This window comes from Dermacentor andersoni, chromosome 7 (assembly GCF_023375885.2).
Source record: "Dermacentor andersoni chromosome 7, qqDerAnde1_hic_scaffold, whole genome shotgun sequence".
Classification (NCBI taxonomy): domain Eukaryota; kingdom Metazoa; phylum Arthropoda; class Arachnida; order Ixodida; family Ixodidae; genus Dermacentor; species Dermacentor andersoni.
This window is the reverse complement of record NC_092820.1, coordinates 121,487,231-121,503,419: the sequence shown is the minus strand read 5'-3', so window position 1 is coordinate 121,503,419 and position 16,189 is coordinate 121,487,231. Positions and strand designations below refer to the sequence as shown.

Sequence of the window (16,189 nt, the reverse complement as noted above, 5' to 3'; positions counted from 1 at the left end):
GTAGAAAGTTCTCACTCGCTCACCTGCTATCATCATCGCCATTGTCATCATCATCGCGACTGTTGTTCCATTAAATCGTCATGTTTGCTCATCGACTGCTCTTTCTGTGTGGTCGGTGGGTTCCATGTTTGCTCTTCCTGTGTGGTTCTTCGTGGGTTTCTACAAAATGGTGCCATGAAACCTGCGAGCTGTATTAATCCACGACCGAACAGCCCCCAGGACCAACTTACGATGAGCCCACGAATGGATCCACCGGGAAGAGCTGAGTCAACGCCATTGACGGCCCTCATCCACCCACCGACAGTTCCCTGCTACAAGGAGGCCAAGCTGACCATGAATAGGGCACTGATCAGAACAACGGTAAGCCTCATTTTCGACGATATCGACTTGGCTCTCTGTGAGGCCACAATGGCTCAACTTTGCCTCATGAGCAGCCGTCTCGAAGTGCTTGAGGAGAGGCTTCGTTTTCTAGACAAAAAGATCAAAGTACTGATCTCTGACGATGACATATATGAAGAATATACTATTCATGTAATTTACAGTGATAAACTGGTTACACTAAAGTCTAAAATCAGACTTGCTATTGAGGTGAGACAGAGTGCAAACAGTGAAGACGTGTCATAAATCTCGGGAAGCAGAATGACCATCCTATTACTCTTGTGCCTTGAAGCACTGCAAGAAACACAACCGATAAATTATTGTAAGACTGAAGCTATAAGCCACGACCGCACTGAAGAATGTGGCCTCCGCAGCGGGCCATCACTGCCTGCACACACACATGCACACAAAAGAAAGCTCTACAACATTTATTTAAAACAGTACAGGGCCCGTAGGAAAAAGTTAGGAGCTGTCGTCCTCCTTGCGTTGGTAGGCACTGAACCCGTCCGGATTGACAAAGCTGCACAGCTTGCCGTACCGGTGCATCAGTTGCAGGCGTGTGTTGTAGGCATTTCGGAACGGGTCGGTCTTTTTCAGATGAGTTTCCCAGCCCTTTGGATCGTGCCTGACGTACCAGGGCTCAATTTTTTTCCGCTCCTGGAAAACAAGAAGAACGGCCATCGTGCTGAACAGTACGGCCTCCTGGCAAGGCTGTCGTCACTGGCTGGCTCTACCATGACACACAGTTGGGGCCCCATATTTGCAAAACTTCTCTTACGTAAGAACATTATTCTTATTGGCCAATGTTCGGGTGCCAACCTCGCATGAGTACTGGTGCAGTAACGCGCAAAAAGATAGCCAATTGTGAATGCCACTTGCATCGGAGAAGTTTTGTTGATTTCGGCCCATATTCATAAGATTTTGGCTAAGCCTATGACTATCTTATGTCAAACAGGCAATAGTAAATTAAGAGTACAACTAATAATATATTGTCACACTGTAGTGATGGTGAAGAAACAGGGAGACTACGAGAAAGTGCGAATTGAGAACAAACTCCTTATTGGGCGAGCGTGTCCAAGAATGATAAGCAACGTTCAAGTACAATGACAGCTGCAAGCACGGTTGCTCAACATCAAATATACTCTCATGGCTTAAATCGGTCCTGTGTTCACGTACATGCTCACCGCACATTCTAGAGCAATCATTGATGCTCAAGTGCAACTGATTCAATGTGCAACATTATTCGTGTCACACGTGCAATCTGGTTAGACATGGCTTAAATTTGGCAACGACATTGCTAAGTTTTGGATGCACTAAGCGCGCATCTTGAACAACAGCAGTAACTGAGAGCAGCAATCTGGAAAAGCTTGTCACCAGAAAAAAGTGAAACATTGTATATGAGGTGATATATAATACTCCTACATAGAGAGCATAGTTAAATGGTTAGTCTGTATCAGAAATTACCGTATTTACTTGAATCGAACACACACACCTTTCTTTAGAGAAAGTGAGTCCAAAAATCACTACGATGCTTCAATCAGAAACGAAATCAAAACCGCATTCACAGTGTCAGCAACAGCCTACCGCCATTGCAATCAGAGGAAACGTCATCGTTCACAAGATGACGACAGAACATGTTTTCGTGAAGGCAGATGTGGTCTCATGTTGCAATCAACTATGACCTGGAGTGCCATTCTCTGGCAATTACTTTCGGAGATATCGCTTTCACAAAATTTCGCACAACTTGCCACCGGATGCATAGGTGTATATGACCAACAGTGTTTCTGGTGCTGTGCCGAGCTTGCTATCTGCACCCAGTGCGTCTTAGTCGCATACTTCGACAAGTCCGGTGCAGAGTCATGTAAAATCTCGTGAAAGTGATAGTAGTATCAGTAAAAGTGATCGCTCGAGAATACCGCCCCAATGTGCGTGGTATGTGGCCAGTGAAGCACAAATGGCGACGACGACTTGCGACTTGCAGTTTCAGAAACATTTCCTGCCTCATTCGGCCAAAATGTGAGAAAGTGTACCCTGCAATCCATGACATGACACTGATGTGTGAGTGTTCTGGCTTTAGCATGAAAATAAAGATAGAGAAGTTTAGCCCTTATTTTCTCCAATAGTAATCTACCTTCATCCACAAAACAAATGAAAACAGACTTTTGAAAGAATGTTTTTCATCAGTCTAGATTGATTTAGTGCCAGTCCTTAGTTTCCATTTTAAGAGATGTCAAAGATAAAAAATTATCTGAGCCGTGTTAGTAGATTATCTTACTAAAACATAAAAAAATATTGCCCCTACTGAGTGAATAGTGTTCAGAAGACAGAAAAGACAAAAGGAATGATGTGTGGCAACACCACATTCAGGTTCCTGCACCAGCTTGCTGTGACATCAAGGATTTTGATGGCATCTGCTTAGGCTTAGTTGAATTCTTTATTGGTAAAGTTGGACAGCATAGTATGTACTAAATGAGCAAAAAACTGAAGTTAGCAAATTTTAATACACCACAATGGCCCAAGTATATGAAAATACTTTGATATCCACTGCATCATACTGGTGCATAAGCACTGGGATCTCACTGCAAAACTTGAAAAATGGGCCTTCGACCTGTGTTTTCAATAATGAACCTATCATCACAAAATAAAAAAGAAAATTAAGAAGTTTTTAAATACGTAATACCGAGTCCAAAATCAGCCAGTGTTCCTTTTAGTGTCAATTTAAGCAATGCACATACGGAAATGGAAGCACTGTGAATTCAGACTAAGAAGCACTGCTAACAACCACTGCTCGCAGCAAAGGTCGTTGCAGTGAAGCACCAACAACGCTGCCACCCTAATGAAAGCGCTCACCCTCAACAGGCGCCCCTCTGCAACGACCAGGTCAAAGTCGAGCTCCTCGTCCCTGCCAATCTCGGCGGCGGTGCGGCATCCGTCCCGTGGAGAGGCCACTACACGTGGGTAGTTGTCGGTCTCATCCTTGTACTCCACCAAGTGCAGTCGCTTCTCGTCTGCCAGCCGTTGATGCGTCTTCTGTATGGGCACGACACATTTTTGTTGCAGCGGTCGCCGGAGACCTTTCGTACACACAAAGGCTATGTTTATTATAAGCCTCAACAATAACTTGTTGCGTGGAGTTTCCTACAAAAATTACTCAACTCTGTCGGTGATGTCTAAGGGAGCTGCAAGCTTGGCAGTTTAGCTAGAATGGGAATGATGACCATGGATTTGCCTAGACTGTGTCCTTGTGGCTTTAAATGGCTTCGTGACAACGCGAAGTGGTCATTCTCAACAAAATGTTGCACTACAAGTGCAACAATTTGCAAAGGTTATACGTGTGCACAAGAAGTCATTATTGCCTTCATGCACCCAGAGAAATACAGCTGCTTGAAAATTCTCCTTTGTTCCGATTGTGGTGCTTGCACGATTAGTACTGCCTGCATTTATACAGTGCATTCTTTCTTTACGCACAGAATTTTAGCTGCAAGTATATGCGCTTGCGGCGTCTTCGTCCTCGTCTGTCACACTAACCTTTATGCACAATGGACTCATACCAACTCACCCGAATCTCAACACTGCTACCGCACACAGCCGATGCAACATCGTGCCAAGGGGCAACCAAAGAGGCACGGATGTCTTTACCTGGTTGTGGAGACCGAGGATGAAGGCTCGAACAAGATTGGAGGCGGAGCGGGCCCGACATCCGACCAGCTCGGCATGGAGGTCCGTGATGCCCACCAGCTTGCAGATCTCCCGGAAGACCCGCTGACACTTCAGGCCATAGCCTGCAACGACAGAAAGAGAGAGAGAGAGAGAGATAGAGATATGTCAAATGGCTGTGCACTTGCTTTATATGCAGAGTAAAAAAGAAAATGTTTCTCCAGTCTAACCTCTTGGTTTCTTGCGTACCCACACTTTCATTGGTCCATACTGTGAGAAGTAGTCGTGGTACACTGCAGTGGATAACATTGGGAAGTCGTTCGTGAATGGTGAAGATAGATTATATTCACACAAGTATAGTGCAAAGGCAATAGCATTATATAAATTGTACAAATCACTCATGAGATGAAAACACTAATATACTTCTGCCACCCAAGACATGCACCAAACATTGAAGGCTTAAATTTATTCACAATCATGCTATGAGGTTCGCTCATTCCCGATACCCTTTGACATTGTTTCATCCCTAAAAGCACAGTCCAATTTGTTACCCTCCTCGGTTCACTGTCACGCTGCCAGTCTCTTGTTGCTTCAAAAGTTTTCCTATAGCCAGGTTCACTATGCAACTTGCATTGACCCTCCTTCACACATATATCAGAGCACTAGTCAACCTGGTCAGGCTGCTCGCCAATGAGCACAAAACTTTGTTTGCTCCATTTCTTGTTTTTGAGTAAACAAACTACTGTAAAGGCTTTCCTCACCACATCATGGCAGTCAAGCTATCCTCTGAATTACCCCTTTTCATGCAACCACCCTCTTATGTAATACCCATAAATAAGTCACCTTTAAGGTTTTAAAGTGATGCAATAAAAAAAAACCGTATTGACTGAAGGCTGCAAAACTCACCCGTGTGGTCCTCGAACCTGTCGATGTACCTCAGCCGCTGTATTGCTTTGTTTTTTGCCTGCAACAGAAGCACAAGGTTGTTTTCTTCTCAGCATGCATCACAAGCTGCCACTATATATCATTAATTACATTTATACTATAACTTGAACCAGCATATAGGTGAACACCTTGTCCTGAGAAGAGAAAGACTGCAAAAAATATATATATATATATTCTGCAAAAGCATTAATTTCCTAAGGGCTCACTTACACATTAGAAAAGTTGTACCATAATGGAAAAAGATATTCTACAGCAGTGAACCCCTTGAGGGCTTACTTCATTTTTTTTCTGAAATTTTGTACCGTAGTGGCTCAATTCCTGGAAATGACATGCTTCAACAACATGGTTAGAACACAAAAATATGACTACCACTAATGCGTAAAACCTAATTCAATAAAAGAGATGATAAAATTACTACTGCGGTCTGCACTTAAAAAGCCACAGGCTTGCACGGCCCACGCAGCACAGTCACAGCGTAAGCTGAAGGAGCGGCTCCATCGGAGTTCCATTTTCGGCAACACGCAGTAGAGGGTCCTTGCGGCGACATCTCTTTGCATCATTTTCACGAGAACGAACTGAACTGTCCACCAGGCATCAACGGAGAGCTGCAGCTTTCGCTGCTCTCTGCAGAGCGGCGGTCTGCTGAGCCTGACATCTGGTTGTAGCCGCGCACATAGCTCTACAATTCACTTCTTCCGCAGCAGTTCGTACTTTGCGAGGAGGCGCCATAACATGTACCGAAGAGTAAAGACAGGTATCGAGACTACACAGTGTACACGTGACATCCTTTGACAGCTGGCAGGATACAATGCAACTGCTACGTGTCGTGACATCTGGTAGAATACAATGCAACTGCAATACAAAGTGTGCCCGTATCGATGCTGCGGGGCACGCATCTCACATTGCGTGACTCCCCGTGCACTAGGACACCTTTATAGGGCATGTTTACGCAGCAGCTAGCAAGCGCTGCCATGGTGCAGTGGTAGAGCAGCTGACAACCGCACAGAGGGTGCGGGTTCGATCCCTGCGGAAACTGGGCGTCTTTTTTTTTTTCATTTGTGGCGATATCTGCAAGAACACCGGCAGCAGCGAACAACATCGCCAACCGAAATGGTCATTGGATTGAGCCCATAACAGCTTAGGCTGTAAAAAAATGTTTCCCCTGGGTGTCCAAGCCATCCAGAAAGCCTCACAATAGCCACTACGAAGTCGGGGCGTCATAGGCCAAGAAGTGATGACTACTCATTGCATGCTGAAGTTATTGGATCCCCTTAAGGGGTAAACTACAAAATACATTTCATGTGGTCAGTTTGCTCATTCATAATCAAAGACAAAAACCACCTGTACTACTAGGGTTGGTAATGTTGATGAACGATCAACCGATTAAAAGTATCCCGCAAAACAATTAATTTTCATCAACAGCCACCTTTCATTTTATCAACTTAATAAGACATGTTTGATTAATCATTTTCTAGAGTTTGAAAGGAGTGGCACGGAAATTTTGAAATCATACTATAATGGTGGAGCATGAGCAGTGTGGCTGTGGTAGAGTGACTGCCTACTGTTTTTGCGAGTCCCAAGTGATGCTAAGCCACGCGCTTCCCCTCTCTTCGCCCGCACATCACTCGCCACTGCGCTGCTTTAAGCACGAAGCTTTGAAATGTCCTCGCAATCCAAGGCATACTAGAGCAACCCAGTCGTTGACCATCGTGTCACTCCTGGCCCATTAAGACGTGGCACAGCAGTTGCACCCATTTGGAGCACATATCTGACATGGCGATGGAGTTTATGACGATTCCGGCAAATCTGTAGCTTCCGCGCATTCGGGCATGCTGGTTGTGTGGTCATTCAAAAAAGGTGTCAGTTTCAGCCAAACAACCCAGCCAATTGATATCCCTTCAGAACTTTTTGTTGGGCTAGTTGGTGCATGTTACTGAAGTACTAAAGCGCCAAACAGATGACACATGAAGAGATTTTAAGCGCTCGTCCGTGCCTCTTCTTGTGTCGTCTGTATGGCGCTTTAGTACTTCAGTGATATTCCTTCGCTCTGTAGAAAAGAGCATGTGACTTAAAATCCTAAATGAGTAATTTTCTTTTCCCCTGCGCATATTGCAACTTCTCACATATTTTAGTAGGACTAAGTGCCATTTTATAACATATCGTTAATCTTCTCAAAGGCCGCTAGTGCCAACTCTATTTAGTCTTCAACAAATCAAGAATTATTTTTTATCAAACTTTATACACTTGTATTTCTAACTTGGTTACGCCTCTCAAACATTGAAATAGAGTCATACAAAAGTAGATAACTGCATTTAAACCTTTTTAAAATGCCCAGCAAACATTTCGTTAACCCAATTAATTGACAAGAAACCCTGCAGTGAAAGCAACTAATTGATTAAAGGCTAACAAAATGAATGATTAATCATTCTCAAATAAAAAATTAATTGACAATCCCTACTTGCTACTTCTCTAAAATATCCAAATTCTCTCTAAGGATGGCTGCTAGTTGCTTTTGATGCCCCACTGTTCATTATTGTGGGTGATGGTCAAGATATCCGAGCTGTAACACTTTATGAACGCACGCGCAACATTGTTGCCAGGCAGTAGGCAACACACACACTGACCACTTAAAGTGCAAGCAAAGTCAGTCTTCTCAATTGAAGTTCTCGCCAAATTAATCCCGCCTCTAGAACCGAGCACTGTGGGGCCAGTAAACATGCCCACTGCACGATGAGAAATTTCAATGATATGTGCTGACCTTTATATAACAGCACTAAACCGCTGAATGAACTCTGTCACTCAACAGACAGAAGTCGGGCAGCATGCTTTTTACATATAACCAGCTTAATTTCATGCTCAATGACAGAGCTATGAGCAAAAACATGAGCTTGTTCTAAGCCGACTATTTGTCGCAAAAGAAGAAGGAAAAAAAAAAAAAAAACAGAGGCGAGAAGGGCTCAAATTAACCAGTGGAATTCACTTGAATGTGGGAGTAAGCAATCCTAAAACTCGGAAGACAAGAATTTGTGAGAAACATAGAGAGAGAGAGAGAGAGGGAGAGAAATAAAAGTTGCAGTTTTGCCCGAAAGGCAAAGCATTGATTGTGATAGCAAATTAGCAGATAGCTCTATGAAGCAAGGATAGTGGTTTTATCGGGCGTATAAACTTGCAAACATAAGCATACTAAGTAAATTAACAAGCATGATGTAATGTGCGCACATGCAAACATGAACACATTTCACTCGACGACCATGGAAACTCGCTGTCAAACGCTGCAGTGAGGAAGCCCAGCGGCAGAAGCAAGCGAATTGACCTTCATGCTGCGACTCGCACCAACAGGAACTAAGCTGCGAACACAAAGCACACAGCAAACTCTGTCGCCGTTGCTGATGGCTTTCAAGATACTGCGGCTTGGGTGGCCGCACGCGACCGCCCGGGCCACCGGGAGTTGAAATCTGCCCCCTCTCCCTACCCTCCATCTGAAGCCTTGCATGCGATAGAGGACGGCGCGCTTCCTCCCTGCTTTCCTCCCTTGTGTGCGCGAGATTGAGCCGCGATTGCTGGCTCACCCTTGCATGCTTTCACTCGCACATACAGCATACAACATTCGGCAATTATTTTATCACCCTTGGATTTTATACAGAACCTCAAGACGACGCCAACGGCAGAAATGCACCTAGAGTGTCCATATAATTGCTACTGCAATAAAAGAAGTATCGGATGGCACATGCAAAAGCCCTGGTCGCACATACCACACGCAGTGCTGATCTCGCATCATTTGCTTTGCCGCCTGCAAAACCTGAAAAGAAAGAAATGTGGCTTTCAAAGGGTTGTCAAGGTCCTGGCTGAATTTTCAAGCATTAAAGCACCGCAATGCCTGACAGCTAGATAAGAAAACACTGTCACAAAGAACCGGCAAATATTTTTTTATTGTACATTGAACGGAAAAGTGCTCATTAGGTTTTTTTTTGCATAAACTACCTTTAGCTACCACACATAGAAAGCTCTCTACCACAAAGATACTAATCGAATCAGGTTGTCTCAGCTCTTGGCTTGCATAAACCTTGAGGCCACATACACAAGCAGAATCCACTAATCTTAGCCGAAAGCAAAATTCAAGAATTTTTAAGCACTCCATGACACTTCAGAGCTTCCACAGCTTTGAAAAGGGCAGTTGCTTCTTCAAGGGTTTGCAAGGGTTTCAACGACCGCTATGAACCCTGTAAATGTGTCAGGAATAATATGACCTAGGCTAAATGCACCAGCTGCCGCAGGGAAGGTGGGGAAGCACTCACCAATCAGGCCGTTTTTGTTCCCAACAACTACCAAAGCCTTGTGACGTCGCATCCTACCAAGGTTGCCTGTCATTCGGGTGACTATTCGGAGCTGTCAAAAACAAGCAAGGAATCCAACAGTTATGACTAGGGGTGTGCAAATATTCGACATTTTCAAATAGCGAATCGAATAGCGTCCTTTTCGATGGGGTCTTTGAATTGAATAGTCACTATTCGTAAGTACGAATATTTTTCTATATACTTTTTTAATATTTCAAAACACCAACTGTGCGCATTTAAACACAAAATAATTAGAGCAAAATTACACTAAGCTTTCACCCCCACGGGGAAAGTATAGACACAAAACATGAGAACTTGTGTAGTGGGGCAAGCAACATATCTTATGTAACCATACATTAAGGGCTATACAGCAATAATTTGCACTCCCTGAAGTCATGTGCATGCGAAGAAACTACTTGTTTGATCCTAATTCTCCCTTTGTGTTTTAATGCGAAAACATTCTTTGGTGAGTACCCTAGCGAAATCTGTCTGTCAAGCGAAAAATGTAATGCCTTGTATCTGCACAAGAATGTGTAATTTGTGAAGTTAGGACATCTAATCATTATAATAGTGTAAATGTAGATGATTGGTAGCTTCACAAGTGATAAGGAACAATTGAAACGAAAGAAAGCTGATGAAAGAGAATTTTGTTAGAAAATTCATATCCATAATGGGAAAAGCATGACACTTTACCCATATGGATACACGGGGCTCCATAGGAACTCGCATGGGGAAGCCTATGGTAGGGGTGGGCCAACTTTTTTGGAAGGTGGCCTGACTTGAAATTTGGGGTGGGCCTACATTAATTTGGGGGTGGGCCACCTTCAAACTTGGGGGTTGGCTAACTTGAAATTTGGGAGTGGACCAGCTTAAATTTGGGGGTGGGCCAAATTAAATTTGAGGGTTGGCCAACTTAAATTTGGGGGTAGGCCAAATGAAATTTGGGAAACAAAATCAAAAAGTAACAGCCGAGGCAAAGAATGCTTCAGCATTTATAGGCAATTCTGAGAATTTCTGAATAATTTTTTAATAAACAATGCTTCATAGCATACTATATAATGACAGAAACTTGCTAACATTAACAATACTAGGATGTGAACAACATTTAATATTTACTGTGATGATGGTTGTACATTATCTGAACACTATTAAATTTGATTATTTTCTGGCAATATTCGATTCATAATCAATTCAATCTCGAAAATCACTATTTTCACACACCTAGTTATAACACTGCGCGACACATGTCATTTGAAGTAAATGCAAAAACTGCTGTAAAGACCTCCACATACTAATAATGCAAAGGGCAATTTTGGAGAGTTATGAAATAATGGAAATAAAGAAAATGACAACGCCCAATATGTCCTTTACAAGATTACAGATTACACGACAGACAGATTCTTTAGTGTCTGAACGCAACATGTCAAGCGAAAATTATGCGTCGAAATTCAGTTTTAAAAAAACCTGACATAATTATGCAGGGTGCATACATATGAACTTGTGTGAAAGCTTGAAGTCTGATCAAGAAGTTCCCTCCCAAAATATCTAGTCGACTAGTAATAATTCAAACTTGGCAAATTCCAAATCCAATTAAAATTTTCAGCCCTAAGTCGGACAGCTGAAAGGTGCCGCAAAAGAATATGGCTCATTTGTTTCAAGCAATATCCAGAGCTTCACCTTAGTGTACGTTGTACTGACAACTATTGCACATCTGTTCTTATTATAGAAGAGTCAGGTCTAGAATATACACAAAGGAGATGAAATATTTATTTTGTTATTGTTCATATGATAATGACACCATCTTGCTCAAAATGTCCGAAAAAGAAAATTGTGGTGATTAAGACCTGCCAACCACAGAAATTGCAAAGTGCTGCATTTGAAGCCAAAAAATATTAAAATTTGAGGCATTCTAGTAATTGTTATACGATTAAAACAAATTTTTAAATAACAATGTTCATGGTTTGTTCTGTATGGGCGCAAGGAGCACGCACTAACAGAAATATTTATGAAGTGTATTCATGAAACACAACAATGACCAAAATTTAGGCTACCGCTATGCGGCCGCTCTGGCTCCGCTACAGTTGCATATGAATAGTCGAGCAGGTCCAAGAAATCAAGCTCTAAATATTGGTCAGCGAATGTATGTGCATGGATTAAAAATCAGTGTTGCAATAAGTAACCAAAATACAGTTTTGCCCCATACTGGACACAAATGAAATATAGTAATATTATTGGTATCAATATCACAACTGTAGAACACCCCTAAAAAATCTGGCATTTTATGATGAAATCATACACAGAGGTCATACATCGTACATGAGCCTAAAGGTAACAATCACACAAGAAGTCATGTAGACAATCAAGCCTCTTCGGACAAGTTACAGTTGCAAAACTCCTGGTCATTCTGGAAAATTATTTGGGTGGGTGGAAATAGAAGGAAGGTTAATCATTTCTCCATTTCATGTACTCACGATTCTTTGAAAGTGGAGTACTCACCTCGAGGACAATGGTGTCAAATGTGTCAAACGTGACTGGAAAAAAAAAGTGGATGTTTAAGAAAAGACTATAATGAATAACATGCCACATTTAAACTTTTGTTTAGAACAAGCAGCTCTAGCTACATTTGCAAGAATGGTAAAGTGCGGCATAAAAAGAAAGACAGTTCAAGGCTTGTCACAATTTCATAGAGTCAAACCTCAATAAAATGACGTAAGGTATTAGTGTTTATATGGAGTCAGCGCGGAGTTAGCGCCATTGCTGACAGCGGTGAATTCTTTTAACGAAAAAACACACCATCGAACAGCAAGAAGCTCGGTAGCGAATGTCAAAGCAGGTAGGCCTAGCGCTACCACGGTGATGGCTACAGCCACCAGCGGTTCTGTGTGCGAAAGCGCCTGTTCGAGGTAGCGAGATAATCAAAATGTCGGCGGTGGTGGCTTCGATAATGCCATTTTGGTGCTCCGGTCGTAGTAGAAGGGTTTTTGCGTCCGAAATTTCAGACATTCTTATACATTGACTCTATGTGGCGGTGTCGCGAAGGCGTTTGAATTATCAAGCATGTCCGAAAAATCAATCGTCGATTCTATATGCTTATAATGAATATGGTATATATATTGGTGCAATCTTCAAGTCTGGTGCGACTTCTTTAAGTGTGGTTTCGGCTGTATGCCCTTTCTGTCATCCCCATGTGTTGCCAAGCATAATGATGAACCAACTTCCAACAAATGTTTATGCTCGCAAAAATGTTCCGTGAAAAATGCACACCATTCTTTGCTTAATTTACCCAGAGCGCATACCTTTTGTGGGATACATATGCACTTATTAATGCTGATTAACTTTTAGACGCAACACACAAGCAACAGCCAACTAAGAACAGCAGCGACTGAAAAGTAACACATTGGTTTCAGACCACAGTGACTTCTCCAGCAACCTTGTTGTTGCCGATTTTACCAGCTTCAGAAACATGGCTGGATAAACAAGCAAGTTATATGGTATATGGCATACAGCGCTGTCGTAAAAGGGTGGTAGAGGCACCATCGCAATCTGAGCACAATCTTGTGCCACCTTTAACACTTTTAAAACATTTTTCATGAACAGAATCTACTTTTCGTAAAACTTTACACATCATATGTCAACTTGTAGAACAAGCCCACTTTTGTAAAACTAAAAAAAATTTTGGAGAATGCTTAAGCTTTGCTTGACTGCTTGTCATGCTTCCTGGCAACTGCAGCTTATGTAACCGCAATGTTTTCCTGGAAACGCTGGCGGCGAACGCTATGCACGAAGAGCTTTCTGGTTCCTTTCCTTTCTATCCCCCCCGCAACGGGCACTGCGGCTGCCGCAGATGCGTGGAGGCAAACGCCATCTGGATGGTGTTGCAAGGAACCAAGCGGGGAGCGCTGTTCCTACTCGGACCGCAAACGGCAGCTGGAAAAGGGGTTGTGTTTGAGTTTCCACCTAACAGAATTATGTTTTCCCGTACATTAAAATTACAATCCAGCACTATTATGTCCATAGGTTGTGTGTAAGTCGAACTTGACGAATCTTCCCACGCATTTTCCTTTGAGAAATTCAATGTAGTTCAGGAACGTCCATGCGCCACGTGGAGGGCCTGCGCGGTTCGGGATGATTTTTCTCTAATGGACAACGCTGCCGACACCATATTTCCTGCGACACGGTGCCCGTAACACTATGGCATTAAGACTGGGAAGAGTTGCCAGGTACGGAATTATCAGTGTCCGAATAATCAGTCAGCTACTGTGTTCCTCTTTAGCGTCTCTTTAAAGTGAACTCTGAAACCTCACATGAAGAAGCAAAATTTCACCTCTTAAAAAAATATGTTTACAGTTCACACTGGCATGACAATGCACAATTTTCTAGGCCCAAGTGTAATGCAAATCTCAGTCCTGGGAGTATGCTCACTGTCTCCGACGGGGTCTGGAGGACCAATGCTGCGCCCGGGCATGCGGTGCCCACTCCAACCACGCTCGAGTGGCGTCAACTTTGGCGGCGAAAAACTGTGCATGGCATTGCGCAGCTCAATGAGCCGTTGTTCGCGCTCCTTGTCTGGTGGCAGTTGCACCCTCTCCACGACTTCACGGCCACGCACGATCGGTGCATTAAGGCCTGGCCAGACCATGTTCACCTTGCCTGCACAACAAAACGAAGCTGCTCTGAGACGGAGCCAATCTTTGAAGTTTTTCAGAGATGTAAAATGACTGTTAGCCGGGCTCGTTGGTGTGCCAACATAATACAGCAAACAGTGCAAAAATGGGGCAAAAGAATGAAGGAACAAACGGCACAGACTTTCAACTGAAGTTCAAACTTTAGCTAGAAGTTGACGTCTGTAGTGTCCCTTCTTTGAATACATACTTTGTCCCGTGTGTTTGCAAACTTACAGCTTTCGGTCTAACTGGTAATCAGCTGCACTGACAAATGCTGATGAGCGCAGAATGTAGAGAGTGTCTGTACTGTACTGTTGTTTCTACCTCGGTCCTCCTCTTTCTTTGACACTCACTAATCTTTATCAGTGCAATGTGAACCAATCAGCTTAGTGACAAATAATGCCAATCAACCGTTGCACAGGTGAAAACTTTCACATGCACAATCTGTAGGTTGTTTTTGTGCTTCAGACTGAATAATCAAGTGACTTCGTCATGAAATAACAGTGCGAATAATGCGACAGAAAAAGAGCGGACATGACGAAGTGCCGTTCGAACAACTATTTCTTGTCTCTCTTTTTTTTTTGCACTGTTTTTCTGTCGCAAAGCCATACTACTGAGCTCAAGTGGAGCCAATTTTGTGAGTGAATGAGTAAGAGCGCTTCTCGAGAAACTGTGAAATGCTGTATGTGGTGCCCCCACACACACACAACTGTGAACCTTACAGATACAGCCTGGCTTTCAGTGATCTGGCACTTGTTGTGACTAAATTAAGTCAGTGCAGTGCTCTTCAAAAGTTCTTGCCTGCAGTTACCGTACTCATACCTTGCACTAAACCACGGGTTACAGGCATTGAACAGAGGAAAATCAAAATTTTACAGTAACGAACCTGAAAAGAAGATAAATTCTGGGCTTTCACGTGCCAAACTCCCAATCTAATTACGGGGCACACCATAGTGGTGGGTTCTGGATCAATTATGATCACGTGTGGGTTTTCTAATGTGCACCCAATGCACGGTACGTCATCGCTTTTTTTGCTTTCCGCCCGCATTGGGACGCGACCAGAGGGGACGGGATCGAACCCGCAACCTCGTGCGCAGCAGCACGACGCCATAGCTGCTGAGCCACAGTGGCATGTCCGAGGAGAAGTTTGACATAAGACAAGACAGCTACCACATTTGTAACTTACAATCACTGCTGAATTACATGCATAGAAGAAGTAGACCTCAGCCTTGCTGCAACAAAGGGGCAGTTATCTACACATTTTTTCTCAAGGTGTTGTTTGGAGCAAGAAGGTCAGACGGAAGGTTTAGAAGTGAGGAACTATGTTGTCCTTAGCCTCCACGTACGCGACCGTTCCCGTGAGGAAGCTTACCGACGCCGAGAACTTGGCCCTTGTTTAGGTCCTTTGCTAGCTTCCGCGAAGAGCCGGCAGCTCGACCTCTTTTGCGGCCCGCGTTGCTCACACTTGTCACTCCTTTCCACAACTGCTCGGCGGTAACTGCAAATGACAAACAGACCGATGATATCAGACGTGGCAAAGATACCAGCGATCACGCCGTGGGTTGAACATTGATAGGATTCAATCAGTGCCAAAGTCGGCTGCAACCATGTTCTTTTTCTTAACCAACAGAAATTTAACGTGCACAGGCTACGAAACCACGAAGTGGATTTTAATCGTAATCGCGCAAGTTGAGTAACTTACGTTTCACGAAGAAGCTTGTGCCTCTCACTGCTTCAGCAGAAACTGTAGGTGTGATGGAGGGCTTGAGTAAGCATTCTGTAGTTTTTGCTTGGGCGAAGCAACCTGGTGAAAAAAAAAAGCAATAGCACGAAAGAAAATAGCAATTTGCAGCGCGAAAAGCGAAACAATTCCTAAAGCCGGCGGCTGCTACCATGTGACTGTTGCCCGCCGGTCAAGGCGCGATCAGCAATATGCAAGCTCTTGAAAACTCCGTAAGTACGCGCTCTGAACTGCGATGTGTAAACTACAAAAGGTATGAACAACTCAAATTGAAGGAGAAGTCACCTGTGCTAGGATGAAGAGAGAGCCTTCCGAGCAGGCGTGCAAGGCCCGCCATCTTTGTTTGAGGGCACCTTCTCAAATGCATGCCGGGTAGAAACGTTCACTTTCGGTTTCGGTTCAGTTTATAACCTTAGTGTTTTATTTAGCGTAATGTTTTTACTTACTAATATATCAAATTATCTTTACTG

General features: G+C 43.4%; 1 protein-coding gene across 1 annotated transcript; it reads right to left on the bottom strand.

Annotated features, from left to right (window-relative positions):
* Positions 1-790: 790 nt before the first annotated feature.
* mRpS5 (mitochondrial ribosomal protein S5) lies at positions 791-16,073 on the bottom strand. The gene is made up of 12 exons (XM_050181129.3): positions 16,005-16,073; positions 15,681-15,782; positions 15,351-15,476; positions 13,737-13,964; positions 11,811-11,845; positions 9,276-9,366; positions 8,733-8,779; positions 4,942-4,999; positions 4,266-4,328; positions 4,018-4,160; positions 3,229-3,408; positions 791-1,035 (listed from the first exon to the last, which is right to left on the bottom strand). Exons 1-12 carry the CDS (start codon positions 16,054-16,056, stop codon positions 841-843), a joined length of 1,320 nt encoding a protein of 439 aa, XP_050037086.3. The 5' UTR covers positions 16,057-16,073; the 3' UTR covers positions 791-840.
* Between the last annotated feature and the right edge of the window lie 116 nt (positions 16,074-16,189).

Excerpts from the sequence above, each read along its gene's own strand:
- mRpS5 (XM_050181129.3), bottom strand. The coding sequence starts at position 16,056 with ATGGCGGGCCTTGCACGCCTGCTCGGAAGGCTCTCTCTTCATCCTAGC. Across the intron at positions 11,846-13,736 it reads TCCAGACCCCGTCGGAGACA|TCACGTTTGACACATTTGAC; the intron begins GTGAGCATACTC and ends TTTTTTTTCCAG. Across the intron at positions 8,780-9,275 it reads GAACAAAAACGGCCTGATTG|GTTTTGCAGGCGGCAAAGCA; the intron begins GTGAGTGCTTCC and ends CTTTCTTTTCAG.